The following is a 21,109-nucleotide window of genomic DNA, read 5'->3' as shown; positions in this document are numbered from 1 at the left end:
CACCAGGTTTAGGAGTTTGTCTACGAGAATGTTTGACCATTCTTCCAGAAGCTCATTTGTGAGGTCAGGCACTGATGTCGGACAAGAAGGCCTGGCTCGCAGTCTTCACTCTTATTAATCACAAAGGTGTTTTATTGGATTGAGATCAGGACTGTACAGGCCAGTCAAGTTCCTCCACCCCAAACTCGCTCATCCATGTCATTTTGAACCTTGCTTTGTGCACTGGTGTGCAGTCATGTTGAAACAGGAAGGGGCCATACCCAAACTCTTCCCACAAAGTTGGAAGCATGAAATTGTCCAAACTGTCTTGATATGTTGTATATATATATATATATATATATATATATATATATATATATATATAAAAACACTATATTGCCAAAAGTATTGGGACACCCCTCCAAATCATTGGATTCAGTTGTTCTAATCATCTCCATGGCCACAGGTGTATAAAATCAAGCACCTAGGCATGCAAACTGCTTCTATAAATATTTGTGAAAGAATGGGTTGCTCTCAGGAGCTCAGTGAATTCAAGCATGGTACTGTGATAGGTTGCCACCTGTGCAATAAGTCCATCCGTGAAATTTTCTTTCTACTAAATATTCCACAGTCAACTGTTAGTGGTATTATAACAAAGTGGAAGTGGCAGAAAACCAGCGCTAGGGTGACCATGGCTTGGAATAATGATGAATAGTAACCATAATTCAATTCCATAAAGGGTATACTTAATTAAAACCCTACTTCAGTTCCATAAAAGGTATGCTTTATTACGTGCAAATTGGGTACAATGTAACCAGAATAGCTCCAGATGCAGCAGTGTGGGCCAGACACAGCTGGAAGAATGTCCGCTCACGTGCATCCCCAGGCCAGGAGCGGTGTAAACTCAGATGGCTAACCTGGCCAGGGACTAAGGCGCACTGGAAGGGACGTCACACCACCAGAGGGGTAGCAGAAGTCAGGCACTGGACGTGGACCACAAGCTGGGGCTGGGGACAATGTGGGGCTGTCTTTCAGGGGTTGGGCTTGGCCCCTTAGTTCCAGTGAAGAGAACTCTTAAGGCATCAGCATACGTAGACATTTTGGACAATTTCATGCCCCCAACTTTGTGGGAACAGATTGGGGATAGCCCTGTCCTGTTCCAACATGACTGCGCACCAGTGCACAAAGCAAGATCCATAAAGACGTGGATCTCCACGACAAACGTGTAAGTTTGTAGTGGAGGAATGTGACTGACCTCAACCCGATAGAACATCTTTGGGATGAATTAGAGTGGAAACTGCAAGCCAGGCCTTTGCGTCCAACATCAGTGCCTGACCTCACAAATGCACTTCTGGAGGAATAGTCAAACTTTCCCATAGACACACTCCTAAACCTTGCGGACAGCATTCCCAGACCAGTTGAAGCTGTTATAGCTGCAAAGGGTGGGCAAACTCAATACCAAACCCTACGGACTAAGACTGGGGTGTCGTTAAAGGTTATGTGCATGTAAAGACAGGTGCCCCAATACTTTTGCCAATATAATGATATATATATATATATATATATATATTTATTCAGAGAGAAAGAGAGAGAAAGAAAGAGGTCGGCCATGTGTTTGCTAAGAAGCATTGTCCTGAAAAGCATAGTCACTCCATTCCCTGTAAAGGGGCTATTGCTTAGACTCTTCACTGAGGAAGGCACAAGCTCCTTGATACTGTACTGCAGAACCTGTCCACTATCTGCTACACAGGGACAGTGGTGTTCAGTGTTTCAAGAAGCCTGGTAAGGCTTAGTTTAGTGTCCTCAAGTTTATTATACCAAGTTGTTGAAGTATCCTACCTTCCCCAATCCCCATCCAAGTTCAACCCTTTATAAACATCAAAACCACCAACCCTAGATGGATTTGTGAGCAAAAAGAGTAAATGTGCATATGTGCCTGGCTGTGGGGCATTTTCAGGAAAAGACTCAGGTACCTAAAAGAAATGCTGGCTCCTACAGAAGACCTGCTACATATATATAGATTCTGAATAAAATAAACATGATCAAAAGATAAAATATTTTATTTAGTTTAATTTAAACATAATAAAAAAAGCTAAAATGGATCAAATCTTTATAAAAAACACTTCTGATGTATACTAACCTACATGTTATTACATTTAAATGTAATTGGTTCCTTCCTTACAATAGCTATTCATATAAGGGAATGTAATAAATAGAGGATATTATGATTGTACTTGGTCCAGGGAGTTTTCCAGTCTTGGGGTTTTTTGAGTTTAGATGGCATTTTCCTGGTCTTAATTGGCAGTAAGTTACTTCGCATATCAGTATTAGTTTATAAAGTGTACTAAACAAATTGTCTTATTCAGTATCCACCCAGTGTAGTATAACATGTAAAAAAACAACTTTTCCTAAAACATTTTGATAAATAAATCCCAGTTAAATTGGTCATATATATTGAGATTTAAACAATGATATTAAACAGAGATATTGCCATACACAAATCTTCCGCCTCTGATGATTATGGTTAGCTAATACATATCTAATGGAGTAGTGGCCTCCAGCCTCCCTATCAGTCTTATACAAACCTGTACTTGACACAGTAAAATATCATCTACACAACTTGTGGATGACACCAGCCACTTGTCAAAATCCTTTCAGCCAGTCTGGGCATGCACTCTGTACTCTCCATTTAAAGTGTTTGTAAAGGCTCAAGGTTTCTTTACCTTCATGCATTCTATGCATGGAGGTAAAAAACCTTCTGTGTGCAGCAGTGCCCCCAGCCCCCCCTTATACTCACCTAAGCCCCCTCTTCATCCAGCAATCTTGGCAATCCTGGGACTCCCTCTCCTCATTGGCTGAGAAAGCAGCAGTAGCCATTGGCACCTGCTGCTCTCAATCACAGCCAGTGAGCCAATGAGAAGAGAGAGGGGGTGCAGCCAAGCCGATACTCTGTGTGTGAATGGACACACAGAGCAGTGAGTACCCCCATAGCAAGCTTCTTGCTGTGGGAGCACCCGACAGGAGGGAGGGGCCAGGAGTGCAAGCGGGGGGGTCCAGAAGAGGAGAATCCTCTCTGTGCAAAACCACTGCAGAGAACAGGTAAGTATGATGTGTTTGTTATTTAACCACTTGCCTGCTGGGCACTTATACCCCCCTTTTTTACCAGGCCAATTTTCAGCTTTCAGCACTGTTGCACTTTGATTGACAATTGCGTGGTCATTGAAGATTGTACCCATATGAAATTTTTATCATTTTTTTCTCACAAATAGAGCTTTCTTTTGGTGTTATTTAATCATCTCTGGGTGCTTTACTTTTTGCGCTATAAACAAAAAAATTGCAAACAATGTGAAAAAAAAGTGGGTTTTTTTTCGTTGTTTCTATTATAAAATTTTTCAAACAGGTAATTTTTCTCCTTCACTGATGTGCGTTGATGAGGCAGCACTGATGGGCACTGATAGGCAGTACTGATGGGCACTGATAGGCAGCACTGAAGGGCACTGATAGGCAGCACTGAAGGGCAGCACTAATGAGGTGGCACGGATAGGCGGCACTGATAGGTGGCACTGATAGGCGGCACTGATATGCGGCACTGATAGGCGGCACTGATGATGGGTACTGATAGACAGCACTGATAGGTGGAACTGACTGGCATCACTGCTAGGCATTGACTGGCGCAACTGCTGGGCACTGGCTGGTCACAACCGCTGGGCACTGACTGGCAGCACTGCATTGACGGGCACTGGTGGGTAGCCCTGGTGGGCACAGGTGGGTGGCACTGCTGGGCACAGGTAGGTGGCACTTCTGAGCACAAGTAGGTGACACTTCTGGGCACAGGTGGGTGCACTGCTGGGCACAGGTGGGTGCACTGCTGGGCACAGGTGGGCGGAACTGGTGGGTGACGCTGCTGGGCACCGATCATCAGAGCACTGATAATCAGTGCCCTGATGATCGGTGCCGATCCGTGCTCTGACAACTGCTGGTTCTCGGCAGTATTTTCCTCGCGCTCTGACAGCGTGAGGAAAGTGCAGCCGAGAACCGGCAATTGTATTTCCCGGTGATCAGCGTGTCATTGGACACGGCTGATCACGAGGTAAAAGTCCGCTGTGATTGGCCTTTTACCACATCACGTGATCAGCTGTGTCCGTAGGACACAGCGATCGCGGAGATCTCCGGGGGCGTGCCCCCAGGGGCGCGCAGGAGAGCGCATTCTGGGAGGACGTCATATGACGCCCTCCCAGAACTGGCCGCAGTGTAGCCGTCATTTGGCTATCTGAGGTTGGCAGGTAGTTAAAAAAAAAGTAACCCTTTAATATCACTTTAATTGTATGCTCCATGCTCTATTGGAGTTTAAAATTAGTTTGGAAGGACTTGACCTTTAAATTTACTTGATGTTTTCAGACCATGGCATTAAATATCCAATAACAAATAATTACTTTGATTGCCAACTTTGGTACTGCAAAGAAGGTGCTCAGAAAGTTCCAGATCATATTCCACTGCTGCCTTTCCATCCATTTCTTGCTGATTTCAGTTGTTCTAGAGCAGGGGTCTCCAAACTCTGGCCCAAGGGCCCAGATATGGCTCTTTGCTACCCTTTATCTGGCCCTTGGGGCACTATTCCTCCCACTGAGACCAAGCATGGGGCAGTACTTTTTCCCATGAAACCAATAATAGTGTACTATTCTTCCCACTAATACCAATGGTTGGGCACTACTCCTTATCCTACTGACCAACAACACTGAGGCCATGTTTATTCTCACTGATATTTTCTATCCTCAATGGCCCTAATCCAGCCCTCCTAAAGTCTGAAGGATAGTATACTGGCCCTTTGTTTGAAAAGTTTGCTCTAGAGGTTTTTATTCCCGCCCTATACCTCTACTGAGAATGTTCTAGGATAGCGGAACAGAGATATATATTTCCTTTTTTACTCTAAACTAGTTAGTCTAAACTAAGTAGGGTGATCCTCTCATGTGGAAATATGTTTATTCCCATAGCTTTGCACTGGCACTAAGATGCAAAGCCAGATGATTATTTATACTCTTTATTCACCAGTGAATCTGGAAACTGTCCGTGTGGAGACCACACGGAAAATATAATATTGACCATTACAGATGGATCTACAGTATGGATAACATTTGTGTTGCTCTGTCAAAGTTCACCTAATTATAATTATAGTTCCTGTTTGTTTGAGAGATTTTCACAAAACTGGCTGAATCAGCAGCTTATTGTTATTATTACAGTAAAAAAAATAAATGTATTTATATCTTTTATGTATTAAGTATTCTCAAGTCTACCTGAATAAAACATAAAAAAAAATAACAAAACCCATTTAACCAAAATTCATACTAATTTGCAAAAATAATTACCGTTAAAATTTCTAGTATCAAAGTACAAAATACATTTTTCTAGTTGTACAATATCGTATATGTTCTTCATTTTGAAATCCTTTGCAATATTGACACACCCAAAGAACATATATTATTTTAGAAATGTACATAAATAAAATCATAAATATGTATCCTAGGGAGTCCAGACTCCCCACTGTATTCTCAACTTTTCTAGGAGAAGCGGTTAGTGAGCAACTTCAAGATTTGCAAACCAAGTCTTGTTTTTGTTATTTTACAAAGTGTACAATACACATAATTATCTTTACAAAAATGCTCAGTTATTCACAGTTAAATCTTTCTATACAAAAATCTATCTGCTCTACACATACTTTACAATAATCAAAGTTCATCTCGTGATGATGCATCAATTGTTGCCTGTGGTGATAATGCTTCGGTGTTCTGAGCATCAGTGTGTATTTCACCTTGTTGCCTTGTCTTTCCTGAGTATCTTCTGTCCCAGTCTGTTGATAAAGTTTCATTGTCCCATATAGTGGATGTTTCTGTGTCACTGAAGTATCCTGGCTGACCTGTGTAATGAGTAGGGTAGACAAGCAAGGGCTCAGAGGAGAAGGCCTTCAGGTTCCGCAGATTATAAAACTCCATGTATGTTTCTCTAAAAACACAAGAGTGGATCAAGTTAACCTATGAAGATACACACAAACTAAAAGCCACCTTCAAATAACACTGTGCAGATACGTTTGTGTTTTGAGAATTTATTTTGGCATCCAAATGCAGTCAAATAGTTTACGTAATTTTAGCTGATTAAATGTTGATACTGTATCAGATGATGAAAAATTAGTTACAGTACATTTTAAAATAGTTAACATGTTTATTGAATAGATGTTTCAATGGTGCATTAGCCATCTTTTTCAAGACATGTGTAGCGATCTGCTGCTCTCTACTGTCAACCGTTAACATCCCACTGTACTGTAAAATTATAATTATCACTTCCTGACTTGGGGTTGTTGGGAAAAAAATCCTGGAAGAAGGAAGTGGAGAGAGAGAAGGTCCACATGTCCTGTCCATGCTACCAGTACCAGATCAAAAGAGATGAGTATTGATAGATAACTTGGTCTATATTCCAGACTAGTTAGGTAATGGCTAGAGGGTCTTCTCATCACAGCAGATCTTGTCAACCGGACTCTGACACAAAGACAAATGCTGTATCATCCTCAGGGGCCCCAGCAATGCGTGTTTTGCTGCAAAAGATATCTCTATGAATAACTATTCTAAATATACTGTATCCTGATATATGTGCACAGTTTCACTGATATCAGGTCCTTTGCTGATAATATCTTTGCACATTAAATGTATGTACTGTTATTAATCTTTCCTTATACAAAGCTATTCCTTCTATACCGGAGTGCATCTATATGCTTATAGTTAATGTTATATGCTGGTTGCAGTAGTTCTGTTGCTTCCAATTACTTTTATTACATTACTGGTTCATTCCACAGGAAGGGAATCCTGTTCACAGAGGTCCTGTCCTGGGTGGAGGCACTGACAAATGTATTACCAATCCCACTCTTCCACTTAGCGAAGGTTCTGGTTCTTTTATTTACTGACAGGTTTAGCGCTACATCCTGTTTGGGAAGGGCCATTTCTCATACCCCCCAAAAGGGCTACACGTGTGTCTTGAGAAAGTCAGCCTGCTCACAGTCAACATGCCGATATGCTCAAACATTGATGAGATAAACCTTGCTGATATGTGCTAGCTGCTGTTTCAAGAGCTATGAGTACCTCCAACACATCTGGATTTTTGTAGCATACACCTGCTACCCTGATATATATATTTATATACATATATATATATATATATATATACACACACTATATTCTTTACAGTGACCAGTGAAAGCAGCACAAAAAATCAAATATACCCACAGTGACAAAAATAAATACACAGTTAAATATTGTGCTATAACAAATAAATATAAATATATAAAAATCAATTAAATTAAATTAAATCAGTAAAAGTCCAATTCTTTAAACACATAAATACTTCAAACAAGTCCACCAAAAAAAAATTTATAAAATGTGATTGAATAAAAAAGTCCTTCTGATCCACTAAAGTCACCACATGAGCAAATGAAACTCATTGAGTAAGTGCATGAAATTTTACTCAAGTGTCACCACGTGCTGCAGAGTAAAACCACCCCAAATTCAGTGGCACTCATCAGATATCATGGCCCATCTAAACTTGATAGGCAATCGCGCTTATGGTGAGCGTCAGACGTTATGAGGATCTTCAATCACTTAGCCCCTCGGCAATTAAAGGCTGATTAGATGGCGGGACATCCTCCAAAATATTTACTTCATCACAAGGGAAAGAACTAAAAGAGAGCTCATAGCGTAATTCCGCTAAAAAACATTTATTATATAGAAAGTAATGAACTCACATAGGAAAAATACAAGCATGCCCAACATCAACAATATCCATGGAAGGTAGCAGTGTATCATATAGACAGCACCTCACCCGATCCTCCTCGCTGCTCATGAGCGGTACGGCACTTTCACTGGGGGATGTGAGGTGGATGATGTTACAACAAACGTTGTGCAGTCGTCGGACCATCAAGGAGTGTCTCTTCTAAAGTCACTACTCAGTTTAGCTGGTTAGGTCATTGAATATGACATATGGATTGATTCATATTTCTCAGTAGACTTTAATAAGTTGTTTAGTGGGGCAGCACAGTGGCTAAATGGTTGGCACCACCTGCCTGGAGTTTGCATTTTCTCCCTGTGCCTGCGTGGGCTTCCTCTGGGTACTCCGGGTTCCTCCCACACTCCAAAGACACGCTGGTAGGTTAATTGGCTCCTGTCTAAATTGGCCCTAGTATGTGTATGTATAAATGTAAGTTAGGGGCTTTAGATTGTACTCCCCTTGAGGGTTAGGGACTGATGTGAATGTACAATATATATGTAAAACACTGCATAAATTAACAGTGCTATATAAGTATCTGTAATAAATCCAAATATTGTTAATGCTAATTTCCATCTGTCCTTTTCTAAAAAAAAACTACCATTTATATAATCAATAAGAAACCCATCTTCTACTAAGATTCAATGGCACTCTAAAACACATATATAAGATGGCTATTGTTTTATATTATATTTTGTTCAAATTTAATATTATATTGTATTCTTTATACTCTCCTTATGATATCACACAAACTTATGCTTTATAAAATTTAAATTTTTTATGATATGTTTCTACTTGTTATCTACATTTCCCTTTTACCTCTAAACTCATAGAACGCCTAGTCTACAATCACCTGAGTTCCAACCCCACTGACAACAGTCTTCTTGACCCTCTACAGTCCAGCTTTCGCTTACTCCACTCCACTGAAACTGCCCTACTAAAACTCACTAATGATTAGCTGCTAAAACCAATGGCCACTACTCCGTACTCTTACTACTTGAACCCTCTGCAGCTTTTGATACTGTTGACCAACCCCTCCTAAAAAAAAACTCCACTATCTTGGCCTCCGAGACTCTGCTATCTCCTGGTTCTCCTCCTACCTATCGCATCGCTCCTTCAGTGTTACCTATAACTCTGTCTCCTTCTCTCCACTTCCTCTTTCTGTAGGAGTCCCTCAAGGTTCTGTCCTTGGACCCCTTCTCTTCTCCATCTACACCTCCTCTCTTGGTCACTTGATAAACTCCCATGGCTTCAAGTACCATCTCTATGCTGATGACACACAAATCTATTCTTTTCTTGCTACTCCTCACCTCACCCCTTCAGTCTCCTCTTGCATCACTAACCTACTAAGTGACATATCTGCATGGATGTCACTCCACTTCCTCAAACTCAATCTTTCTAAAACTGAGCTCATACTTTTCCATCCAGCCCATGCCCCCTCCCCTGACTTCTCCATCAAGATCAATAATACAACCATCAGTCCCTCCCCTCATGCTAAGGTACTACATAAAATCCTGGACTCCCATCTGTCCTTTCAGCCCCAAATCCAATCACTGTCCAAATCTTGTAGACTTCACCTCCGTAATATCTCCAAGATATCTGCCAATCCCTCCACTGGCTTCCCATTGCCCAAAGAATAAAATTCAAAACATTAACAATAACAGCGATTTATAACTCTGCCCACAATTACATCACCAATCTTCTTTCTAAATATCACCCAAACCATACTCTCTGCTCCTCCCATGACCTCGAGCTCTCTAGCTCCCTTGTTTTCTTCTCCCATGTCCATCTCCAGGACTTCTCCAGAGCCCCCCCCCCCCATCCTCCGGAAGTATCTACCCCAATCTATTTCAATATTGCCTAGTCTGCTCACTTTTAGGCGATTTCTAAAAACCTATCTCTTCAGGGAAGCCTATCCTGCCTTCAGCTAATAACCAAATCTTCTATTTCTCCCATCAGTTCGTCCCCCACAGTTATTACCTTTTGGACCACTAGCCCCTCCCTCTTAGATTGTAAGCTCCAAGGAGTAGGGCCCTCTTAACCCTCTTGTATTGAACTGTATCATTTTATATATATATACAGTATATATATATATATATATATATATATATATATATATTATTATTATTAAGTATATGTATCTCCCTTTATATTGTAAAGCGCCAAGCAAACAGTTGGAACTATATAAATCCTGTATAATAATCTACATATATATCAGGATGTATCAGGATGTGTTGTCTTCCCTTTATTTATTTTCATTTCAGGTACTTATATAGCACTTTCAATTTATGCAGTGCTTTACATATATATTGTACATTCACATCAGTTCCTAACCCTAAACAGGCATACAATCTAAGGTTCCTAACTCACATTCATACATACACATAATAGGACCAATTTAGACAGGAGCCAATTAACCTACCAGCGTGACTTTGGAGTGTAGGAGGAAACCAGAGTACCCAGAGGAAACCTACGCAGGCACTGGGAGAACATGCAAACTCCAGCCAGGTGGTGCTGTGGCTGAGATTTGAACCAATGACCCTAGCACTGCCAGGCAGAAGTGCTAACCATTTAGCCACTGTGCTTCTCCTTAAAACAAAAATACCATACAGCAAGGAGAGGGTCCATTTCTTGTAGCATTTAAAGTGGCATGGAAACATCACAAATTCTTTAAATTACAGTTTTAAAATTGTACAAGGTAATTAGTGATGAGTCGAATGTACCTGGGTTAAGTTTGGTAAATATTCAGGAAAGGTTATTGAAGTTCAAATTCAGAATCCAAACACCACTGAAATCAATGGTAGCCAAAAGTTCCATTTCAGTAATGGTCATTTTTTAATCTAAAAGTTAAGGTGAAGCTATTTTAGAGTTCAAGATTGGGATGCCACTTTGGAGCAGCTTGCAGGGCTACAAACAAATATGCAATTCCTTAACACACTTGGGTGATGCCTTAAAACTGTATGTGGATTTATAGAACATTTTTAGGAAAGACACCATATTCTGGCACTACAAAAATTGCATGTATAGTAATTTTCTTTCCTTTTCATAATTGTTTAGCTCACATAAACCAGTAGCCAGCCAATATGATTGATTTCCATTTTTTGTAGGAGTTTTTGCCAAAACAACAATTTTTTTGTGTAGCAGTCATAATTGAGTGTTGAATGCAGCAGAGGCATTATAGCCATAAACTAAAACTGTAAATGTCATAGAAATTGCCAAAACAGGGGCAAAACAAACCATAATCCACAAACCCACATTGCAGAGCGGAGGCAGTTGTTATCCTGAAGAGAAACTGCCCTGTCCCCCAGTGGGCTGTGAATGATATATTACTTTGCTGTTGACCAAGTGGTTCAGCGATGTAGAAACATTGGCTTCCAGATGATGGTGAAGAGCAGGGATGGTCTTACGTGCAAAGAAATGGCAACCAGGAAATTGCCACTGTGACACAGCACAGGCTGAAAATTCCCTTAAGAGGACAGGATCCATGAGTTAGAAAAGTAGGAATTGTAAAGCCAGCAATTGATCAAGCTAGCATTTAGTTGCTAGGCATGTGGGCAGTTAGTGGTGTATTTTTTTTTTTTTCACTCTAGCAGCTGGGGCAATGAAGCTTGCCTGCTTAATGCTACAGATTTTTGGGTGGGGTTAGCAGAATCAGAGCAAGGTTGCAGCCTACACGTACCCCTACTCTGCATGCTCCCATGCAGACCTTCATCCCTGTTGGAGGAGCCACAGGGTCAACTTAATATATCATCATCCCTATTCCTGGAGCCTGTTGATAGGGAATCATGTATAGCGGGTGTAGAGGTGAAAATGGAGGAGCTAGAATGAGGGACAAGGAGGAGTGTTGTCCTTTTCCTGATGACTAGCATTTTTGCGTTGTTCCCAATGAACTGTGTGGTGAGAGGCCATGTAGAACAAAGAGAAGGCGGTTCCTTTGAGAACGTGTGTGTGCATAAAATGCATCAGGGAGGAGCCTACGTGCTGACATCACGCCGCCGAGTCCATGTTTTTGGTCCAGCGGCCATCTTTGTAAGTGCAGTCGCATTTTTTTTGTTCTATGTGGAGTGTATTTGTTTGTATTGGAAATTAATAAATACTACACTAGATAGCTCCATCTTGGGCTCTGTGTGGTGAGCTCTCCTTATTTAGGACACATTACTGAAGGTCACATATGAGTCCTTGAGAGCAGGAGATATCCATACCTTGGAGGATTTTTACTACAAGCCTGTATACTTAAGTTCTGGTGAGTGCATAGTGGTGAAGGATTTCACAGCTGTCTTATTTCCACATTGGGATATCACTTCACTCTATTCAGGACTGCGGTTCATGCTAATTGTGGGTGCAGCCCTTTATGCCACTGAGCACCTTTTGCATGGAATATTATTGGATCAAGGACTTCTTCTTTTATTCATTTGGACTATTTGTTGAGCCACTATTATTTATGATTGCACGTTTCATAATATATTATTTTTTGTATATTTATCGACTTGATATGTAGCAACATTCATGGGCTACTGTATCACATTTCCTCTATATGAATTGATTGTTTTTTGATTTTCAGGTATATACACTTATCATTATTATCTCATATAGCGCAGCACTTTTGGTATGTTTTATTACGATATGGAGTGGGTTCACTATTTGTGCTATCTGCTCCCAGTTTTTTCTCTTAATGCTCACTTTACTGTATACAGTTTTTGTTTATTTAATCATTTTACTATGAATTTTAAGCACATCCAACAGGGCTGGATCTAGCCTGTCCAATGTGTGGGTCAGTAAAAAATGGCACCGGGGCAGAGGATAGGAGACCAGCAGGATAGAAGACAAGAGTCACTGCTGGCAGTGAAAGCAGAAAAAACACCTTCTGCACTCAGGGACCCAGATCAGAAGTAGGTGGATGGATCAACCTCTATGGACGTTCGTCCACCAACGGATCAAAGGTTATGCAGCTCTTAAATAAGGCTGGGGAAGCCCGACCAATACTGCAAATGAGAACAAAAGAAAGCGCACCAACCTTGCGCATTACCTCAGTAAAAAGATGTGATTAGCTCTGATGAAGAGGGGATCTCCATTTGAAACATGTCAGCCTTATTCTGAGAGTCTCCCTTTTTTGTTGGGATTCACACTTGTCTCGTACTCCAGTGTTCCAATCTTGGACTCTATATGCATTTTATATTGCTACATTTGTGAGTATACCTCTTATTTTAATAAAATCATATCTTTTTACTGAGGTAATGCGCAAGGTTGGTGCACTTTTTTTTTGTTCTCATTTGAGTCCCTGCTGGCAGGGTAGAGCACAGGCAGCAGAGCTCCTCCTTCCCACACAGTGCATACCAGAGATCAGTATAGAGTCAGTCAAGGACAGTATAGTGTCAGGCTAGGGCAGTGTCAAACTAGGGCGGTAAAGTATCAGATTAGGGCTGCATAGTACCTATTTACATAGTACCTATTCAGGGCAGCATAGTACATATTTACTGTACTGTTTGTTACATAAAAAGAAAATCACCTTATGCAATGTTTTTTTTTAAAGAAAAAGGTACAGAGAGTGCTGAAAAAAGTCCCATTCTACTTAGAATGCTTTCAGTTCATTAGCCCTCCAGGTTAGAGCACTGCTCATCTGATTCATGCCAGACAGTGAATTGCAAGCTTTCCAAAACAACAGAAAGTATTTTTGCATTCTCTATGCCCTATAAACATCACTTGTTTTTCTTTTATATATTTGTGAGAGCATCAGTCCACCTTAAGTAATGGCTTTACTTACACTGGATGCTTGTTATACATCACTGGAAGAAACTCATCCACCGGCAGCATTTTGTTCAAAGGTTCCGCATCAACAAGTTTCCGAGCTCCTTGCTGGGAGATGGCATAAGCCAGTGTCCAGTATGAATAATCAGCTTCAACTAAATTCATTATATTGGGAACAGCTTTCTCAGGGCGTTGCACTTGCATTCTTTTCCTGCCAATGTAGCTTTAAAAATCAAAAACAAATATACATTAAAACAATTACTAAAATTGCTACTTACGTGGCATGGAAAACATTATTGCATGCTTCCATATACACATACCATAGATACTAAACTTTCTTTCCTGTCCAATGAGATCAAATTGACATCTAAATCATACTAGGCATATTTATTTAATCCAGTTCTTGTGTTCTACCATGAAGGTCATTTCTTAGAGATACCTTAAAGCCTAAGTTTAGTTAAAAAAAAACAAACAAGGGACATTACTTACTATCAATACAACTTGTCCCTTGTGCCGATATCTCCTTGCTTAGTTGAAATCCTCCTCCTCCAATCCCTCCCAGCCCCGCTGCTGTAATATTCTGGTGTGGTGGGAGTCATTAGTGCTGAGGGAAATTTGACAGGCACTCACATAAGAGTTCCTGGCTATGCTCACCATTTCCGTCCACCTGTACTATCACTTCTATGAATGAAAAACAATATATGAATGGAGGAAGAGGTGGATAAACAAAAGGTCTGCCTCCTCCATTCATTGATCATTTTCATTAAAGTAGTACTGACAGAGCTGTATTTCTGAAAGGACCAGAGGGAAGGAAGACCCCACGGTTTGCAGCACCTTGTGTTGTATCCAGCACAGCTAAGTGTTTTCTGCTTTTGATCCTACAATCTGATAATTCTGCTTGTTGTATTATTTATCCTGCTATTTCTGTTTTATATACATGGACTTTATTGTCAGGGCACTTCACATTTCTTAAAATGTTCCCCTCTTCTCCTTTTCTTCCCTTCTCCCCTTAACCGCTTCCCATTACTAGGAAGTTTTTATATGCTCTTGGGAGCAAGTGGTTATACCAGCTGCAGTCATGAGCCAGATATTGATTTTTAGCTTTCATGTAAAGTGATCTAAGCACCAGCCATTTGGTCACTATTACAGGGCTTGGGAGGGGGCCCTCCTACTTCCGCCATTTCCTGGTGTATCCATTCCATCATGTACTCCAGGATTGCTGTAACCAGCACAGTGTATCAGAAAATATATCATGTTTTGGGGTTCTAAGTCATTTTCTAGCAACAATATGTGTTTGAGAAATGCAAAAAATGCTCTGGACAGCAAATGGTTAAGCAGGCTATAAAAAAATTAACAAGAAAAACTGTAATTCTGCAGCAGTTCCAATCAAGAGAAACACAATAATATACTATAGTCTAACTGTATAATAAAAAACAAAAGGGCTCAGACATGTCCATGAATATATACACACAAAACTGCCTACTGCAGTTTCAGGCTCCATGCACACTAGCAGGGTTTTTTTTAAGCTCAAAAAATGCTGGATAAAAAATTCTGGTAATAGCATTTTTTAGTAGCATCCAGAAGCGTTTAGGAGTATTAGCGCTTTATTACCATTTTACAGTACATTTAAAGTAAAAAACTAAAAAAGCTAAAATAAAAGTTGTTAGGAGTCAACATGTTTAAATACATCAGTGGTTCATATAGTGAACTTGGTGTAGAGCTATTCACCCTGAGGTCATCACAGAGGACAAGGGGGCACTCTTTACGTCTGGAGGAAAAGAAATTTAATCTCCAAACTCGGAAAGGTTTCTTCACAGTGAGAGATGTGGAATAGACTCCCTCAAGAGCTGGTTCTGGCCAGCTCAGTGGATTGCTTCAAAAAAGGCCTGGGTTCTTTCTTAGATACACAGAATATAACTGGATACTAACATTTATAGGTAAATTTGATGCTGGGAATATCCGATTGCCTCTCGGGGGATCAGGAAGGAATTTTTTCCCCAGCAGGTGCTAATTGGATCACGCTTTGCTGATTTTTTTTTTTTTGCCTTCCTCTGGATCAACTGTAGGTATAGGATTATAACTTTTTTTTTTTCTATGGTTGAACTGGATGGACTTTTGTCTTTTTTCATCCGGACTAACTGTAACTATGTAAGGAGCGTTTTAGTAGCATTTAGCAGTGTTTAAGAGTATTTAGTGTTTTTTCTGCTTAAAACAATGCTCCACAAAATTCTACAAAACTTTTTTTTCTGCTCCTAGATGTGGAAGCTCAACAAATACCTAAAGTAGTGTGCATGGACACATAGGATAACACTAGTTTTCTTCTAGGAGCAGAAAAAAATGCTAATAGCTTATAGGAGCTTAACAAAACACTAGTGGGTATGGAGTCTCAAAATTAAACTATTACTCTCCTACTTTAGTGAATATTCTGCTACATCTAAAGATGGATAATCTTTTATATGCTCTGCTATGTTTTCTATTCTGTTATTTGGGGGGGAGGTTGTTGTTGTTTTCTGATTTTTGAATATCTTGGACCATGTTCACCATTCTCTTTGTGTTATGTTTCATTTTCTCTGAGGCATCTGGATCATGTATATTTTTACCACATCCGCTAAGACAATTACAGTTATGTTTACCTCTTACCGTGCCTGTGTTCTGGTATTTCATGAGTCATTACATACATTAACAGATCTGGTTATATCTTAGTAATTCTATCTCTGCTAGTGCATTTGCTTCTTTACAATGTATTACTTCTACTGCAGAATTTGTATCCTGTGCTCGTTTGAAGTAGAAGTGATTTCATCTACTGTCTTGGAAATATCTGTATACATGTTATTTACAAAGTGCAACAGTTGCATTCTTGAGCTTGTAGTTAATCCTTTTTCTAATCATCTGAATCCAGTAACTCCAGGACATTTAAAGGTGGGAACATCATTAACAACAGTTTTGTTTATAGTTGTAAATGACTCACTGGGGCATTTATTCTGTTTGTGATGTATGCATATCCATGGAAAACAAAAACATATAGTCCCCTGTGTCTTCCATGTGCCTCATCATGAGCAGCAAGATACTGCCTGCCTAAAACTGCTATGGCAACCAGCAGTAGAACCAGCTTTCCATTTTGGCATTAGTTTTGATGGAAAGTATTGTGTTATCTGGGACTTGGATGATCACATTAGGAGAATCACTGATTTGATCATTTTTGATTTGTTGGTTTGAAAAAAACCAACTGTCGTCAAGACTAGATGATATATGGGTTCAGAAGAACTCAACATGTATCACTAACAAAGTTTTCTCAAAGGCTGCTGTGTCAATCTATAATACAAAAGCATGTGTTAGTAACACCTAAGTGTTAAGATTTTTTTTCCCATTCCTTCTAAAGTAGCACTGTCACTATAACGGCAGAACTAAGTAAGCACAGTGTGTAAAAGAAAATGCTTTATACTTACCCTTCCGGCAGCTCATGTGTTGAAACTTCAGCATTTTGCATTTCTCTGGCTACTGTAGGTATCCAACACTAGCAGGTGTGTGAAATACCTGCTCTCTGGCCACACAGCTCATAAATCACTACAGGAATTCTTTACAGTGATTGTAAAGGATCACTTTTTATTTTTTTATTTATTTTTATTAATTTTAACAGTAACAAACCTTTTATACTTACTCTGGTTTTGCACAGAGCAGGCCCGATCCTCTTCTTGCTGGGTCCCTTGCTGGTGCTCCTGGCTCCTCTCCCACGCCGAGTGCCCCCAGCTTGCTATGGGGTACTTATTCGTGCTTGCTCCTGAATTGGCTCTGTGTTTCCCTCCTCATGTCTGTGATTGCCAACATTGGGAGCCATTGGTTATTGGCTATCTCTAAGCCAATGAAGAGGGAGAAAGCTGAGAGAGCTGCTGCTCTCATGCACATTGCTGGGTCGAAATCGGGGTCAGGTGAGTATAAGTGGGGGGGGGGGAATTCAATCAGAAGGTTTTTACCTTAATGCATGGAATGCATTAAAGTGGTTCTAAATGCTTCTGGGTGAAGCTCACCCCTCAGCCCCCCATAATAATTACCTGAGCCCCATCTCGATGCAGCAATGTGCATGACAGTCGCAGTTCTCCCTGGTCTCTCTCTCCTCATTGGCTCACACAGCAGTGGGAGCCATTGACTCGTGCTGCTGTCAATAACAGCCATTCAGCCAATGAGGAGAGAGCTAGGGGACAGGGCCGAGCAGCGCTGTGTGTGTGAATGGAGCACTCAGCAGGGAAGAGGAACTAGGACCGTCAGCAGGGGACCCAAAAAGAAGATTGGGGCCACTCTGTGCAAAACAACTGCACAGAGCAAGTAAGTATAACATGTTTGTTATTTTAAAAAAAATACAATGTTTAGCATTACTTTAAGGTAAAAAAAAGCCCTGTGTCTTTAGGACCACTTTAACCTCCCTGGCGGTATTCCCAAGTGTAGCTCGGGGTAAAGTTTCTGTACCAAAAGCGGTAACCCCGAGCTACACTCGGGCTTACCATGCGGCGCTGCATAGGGAGTCCCTGCAGAGCTTACCTTGTCCTTCGCTCCTGCGATGTGTCCCCTGCAGCGTCCCTGGCCATCTCCTCCGGCTGATGACGGCATCCGGCTTCTGTGTTCCGGTCCCTGTGATGTCGGGACGTACGGGCGCCGGCGGCGGGAGGTTAAAACAGTTTAAACTGAAATCCATTTCAGATCCACTTTAGAAAATATTTTTTCCCCCGCTGATAGATCTATAACTCTGAAATTAGCAGTAGTATGATTGTATTTAATTTGTGGCAATACACCCAGTCTTCTGAGGTTTTCCATGGAGTCCCTTTTCATGAAGGATGCAAAGCTTGTTTTTAATCAATTGGGCATTGATTGCAATGATTCCTATAAAGTTCTTGGGAAAAGTAACACTAGAAGCATTTTCTACATTCACCCAGGTTTCTAGTGGCATCCACATTTCAGGACAGAGAAGTGATATGGAGGTTGGCAGGAGGAAGTACTGAGCAGAGTAGGGATCAAGGAAACGGACTCTCCCAGAAGAGTTGGTTTCTTAGCAGAATTCAAAGCACCAGGAATGTAAAAGGTAATATTACTCTCTTTTTTCACTCTTTTTTTTTCTTCTTGGCAGGGTCCTTCTAAATTGCTTATCTCTGCTTCTGAAAACACTTGTTGCCTTTCTTTCATTCTTATGTTTTAGCTTTAATACTTTCTAGGTCCCCTGCAACTTATGTGCACCTGAAAAAAGTATAGCAATAAGGAATTCTACCTCTTCTTTGATTTTCATTTGCTGTATGCTTGTTTCAGGTCTGTATGGAAGCCAGACGTGTAAGCAACTAGTATTTTCAAAACATCCACCAATGGCAGCTCTCATTTTTCTCTCATAACAGGTGCACTTTTTAGCATTGTACTAGTTACCAGGCCTATGTGAAATTCTCATTAGGATATAACTTAGCTTTAATAACAACCTAACTAAACATACTTACATTAGGTCCCAATCCAACTCAGCCATTGCAACATCATTCATTAGCTTTAGCAGTTTGCTCCGAAACTGGTACTCAAACCGGACGTCATCTTCTATTATAAGAGCTTGCTCTAGTCCCCTTTCAATCACCTAAACAAGTATACAAAAACAAGTTAAGAACATTTTTTAAGATCATACTCCACTTAAAGGTTAACTTAAAGCGGAACTTCACCCAAAAAGGGAAGTTCCACTTGTTTTTATCCTCCTCTCCTCCACTGCCATATTTGGCACTTTTTGGGGGGGGGGGGGTACAGTGGGTAACTTGTTTTGACAGGTACTCTCTCCCACTTCCAGCTCAGATCGCAGTGGTGATCTGAGTCGGAAGTTTGGCCCCCCTTTCTTCCCCTGCAGTCTTTTGGGACCCTTCACAGGTCCCAGAAGACTGTGGGACCATTCAAAAAGCACAGCATGCTTCATGCATGAGCAGTATGAGTCACACACCATCAAAATAAAATACATAATAAATACATCAGCCCACTCTTTGCTGTGCCAAAAGGTTCTTCTTAAAAGTGCTTCACCACTTGTGCCACTCCAATGCGCTTCCCACAAATCCATGACCTCCTTAATTAAAAAGACAGTCAAAGAAGGGCAAACTATATGCACTATATTGCCAAAAGTAGTCGGACACCCCTCCAAATCATTGGATTCAGGTCTTCCAATCACCTCCATGGCCACAAGTGTACAGAATCAAGCTCCTAGGCATGCAGACTGCTTCTACAAACATTTGTGAAAGAATGGGTCCATCTGTGAAATTTCCTTGCTACTATATTCCACTGTTAACATTTAGTGGTATTATAACAAAGTGGAAGCAACTGGGAACAACAGCAACTCATGGCCACGTAAAATGACAGAGTGGGGCCAGCGCATGCACGCAGTTCGCAGGAATCACCAACTGACTGCAGAGTCAATAACTAAAGACCTCCAAACTTCATGTGGCCTTCAGATTAGCACAACTACAGTGCTCAGAGAATTTCATGGAATGGGTTTCCATGGCTGAGCAGCTGCATCCAAGCCTTACATCACCAAGTGCAATGCAAAGCATCAGATGCAGTGGTGTAAACACGCCACCACTGGACTCTATAGCAGTGGAGATATGTTCTCTGGAGTGACAATTCACGCTTCTCTGCCTGGCAATCCGATGGACATGTCTGGGTTTGGTGGTTGCCAGGAGAATGGTACTTGCCTGACTGCATTGTGCCAAGTGTAAAGTTTGGAGGAGGGGGGATTATGGTGTGGGATTGTTTTTCAGGGGTTGGGCTTGGCCCCTTAGTTCCAGTGAAGGGAACTCTTAAGGCGTCAGCATACTAGGACATTTTGGACAATTTCATTCTCCCAACTTTGTGAGAACAGTTTGGGGATGGCCCCTTCCTGTTCCAACATGACTGCACACTGGTGCACAAAGCAAGGTCCATAAACACATGGATGAGTGAGTTTGAGGAGGAGGAACTTGACTGGCCTGCACAGAGTCCTGACCTCAACCCGACAGAACACCTCAGAACACCTTTGGGATGAATTAGAGCAGAGACTGCGAGCCAGGCCTTCTCGTCCGACATCAATGCCTGACCTCACAAATGCACTTCTGGAAAAATGGTCAAACATTCCCATAGACACACTCCTAAACCTGGTGGACAACCTTCCCAGAAGATATGAAGCTGTTATAGCTGCAAAGGGTGGGCCAACTCAATATTGAACCCTACGGACTAAGACTGGGATGCCATTAAAGTTCAAGTGCATGTAAAGGCAGGCGTCCCAATACTTTTGGCAATATAGTGTACGTCCTTAGGAATATGGTGGACTAGAGCTTCCCGAAGACGCTAAGTGGCGAAACATGTAGAGGCAATGAGCATGTTCGTCATATCTGGTTAAGCACTGACGTTATTTTCGGTTCTGGGGGATTGGAACTCACGCCGAGGTCCAGGAGGTACAGCGGCAGCACACATGCACTGAATGTATTGGTGCCAAGATACTGGGCATCTCTATTTGTAAGTGCATTTCTTATGTTTTATGCTTTATATGGAGATTTTTAATAAATACTACACTGTGAGAAACTATATTTTGTGATCCATGTTTCAA

The 21,109-nt window shown here is 41.1% G+C and overlaps 1 protein-coding gene across 2 annotated transcripts in view; it reads right to left on the bottom strand.

The window, feature by feature from the left end:
* Window positions 1-2,021: 2,021 nt before the first annotated feature.
* Window positions 2,022-21,109, bottom strand: part of COLGALT2 (collagen beta(1-O)galactosyltransferase 2) — a 126,972-nt gene continuing 107,884 nt past the window's right edge. For both annotated transcript variants that reach the window (XM_089678828.1, XM_089678829.1), the window contains exons 10-12: window positions 18,999-19,126; window positions 13,544-13,750; window positions 2,022-5,976 (exon numbers count right to left, since the gene is read on the bottom strand). In XM_089678828.1, coding sequence (XP_089534954.1) covers window positions 5,703-5,976; window positions 13,544-13,750; window positions 18,999-19,126 — 609 coding nt within the window. In that variant the 3' untranslated portion in view covers window positions 2,022-5,702. The remainder of the gene's footprint in view (window positions 5,977-13,543; window positions 13,751-18,998; window positions 19,127-21,109) is intronic.

Source organism: Staurois parvus, unplaced genomic scaffold (genome assembly GCF_062004578.1).
Source record: "Staurois parvus isolate SC_StPar_1 unplaced genomic scaffold, SC_StPar_1.0 ptg000210l, whole genome shotgun sequence".
In the NCBI taxonomy this organism is placed as follows: domain Eukaryota; kingdom Metazoa; phylum Chordata; class Amphibia; order Anura; family Ranidae; genus Staurois; species Staurois parvus.
This window is presented reverse-complemented; position numbering and strand designations above follow the sequence as displayed.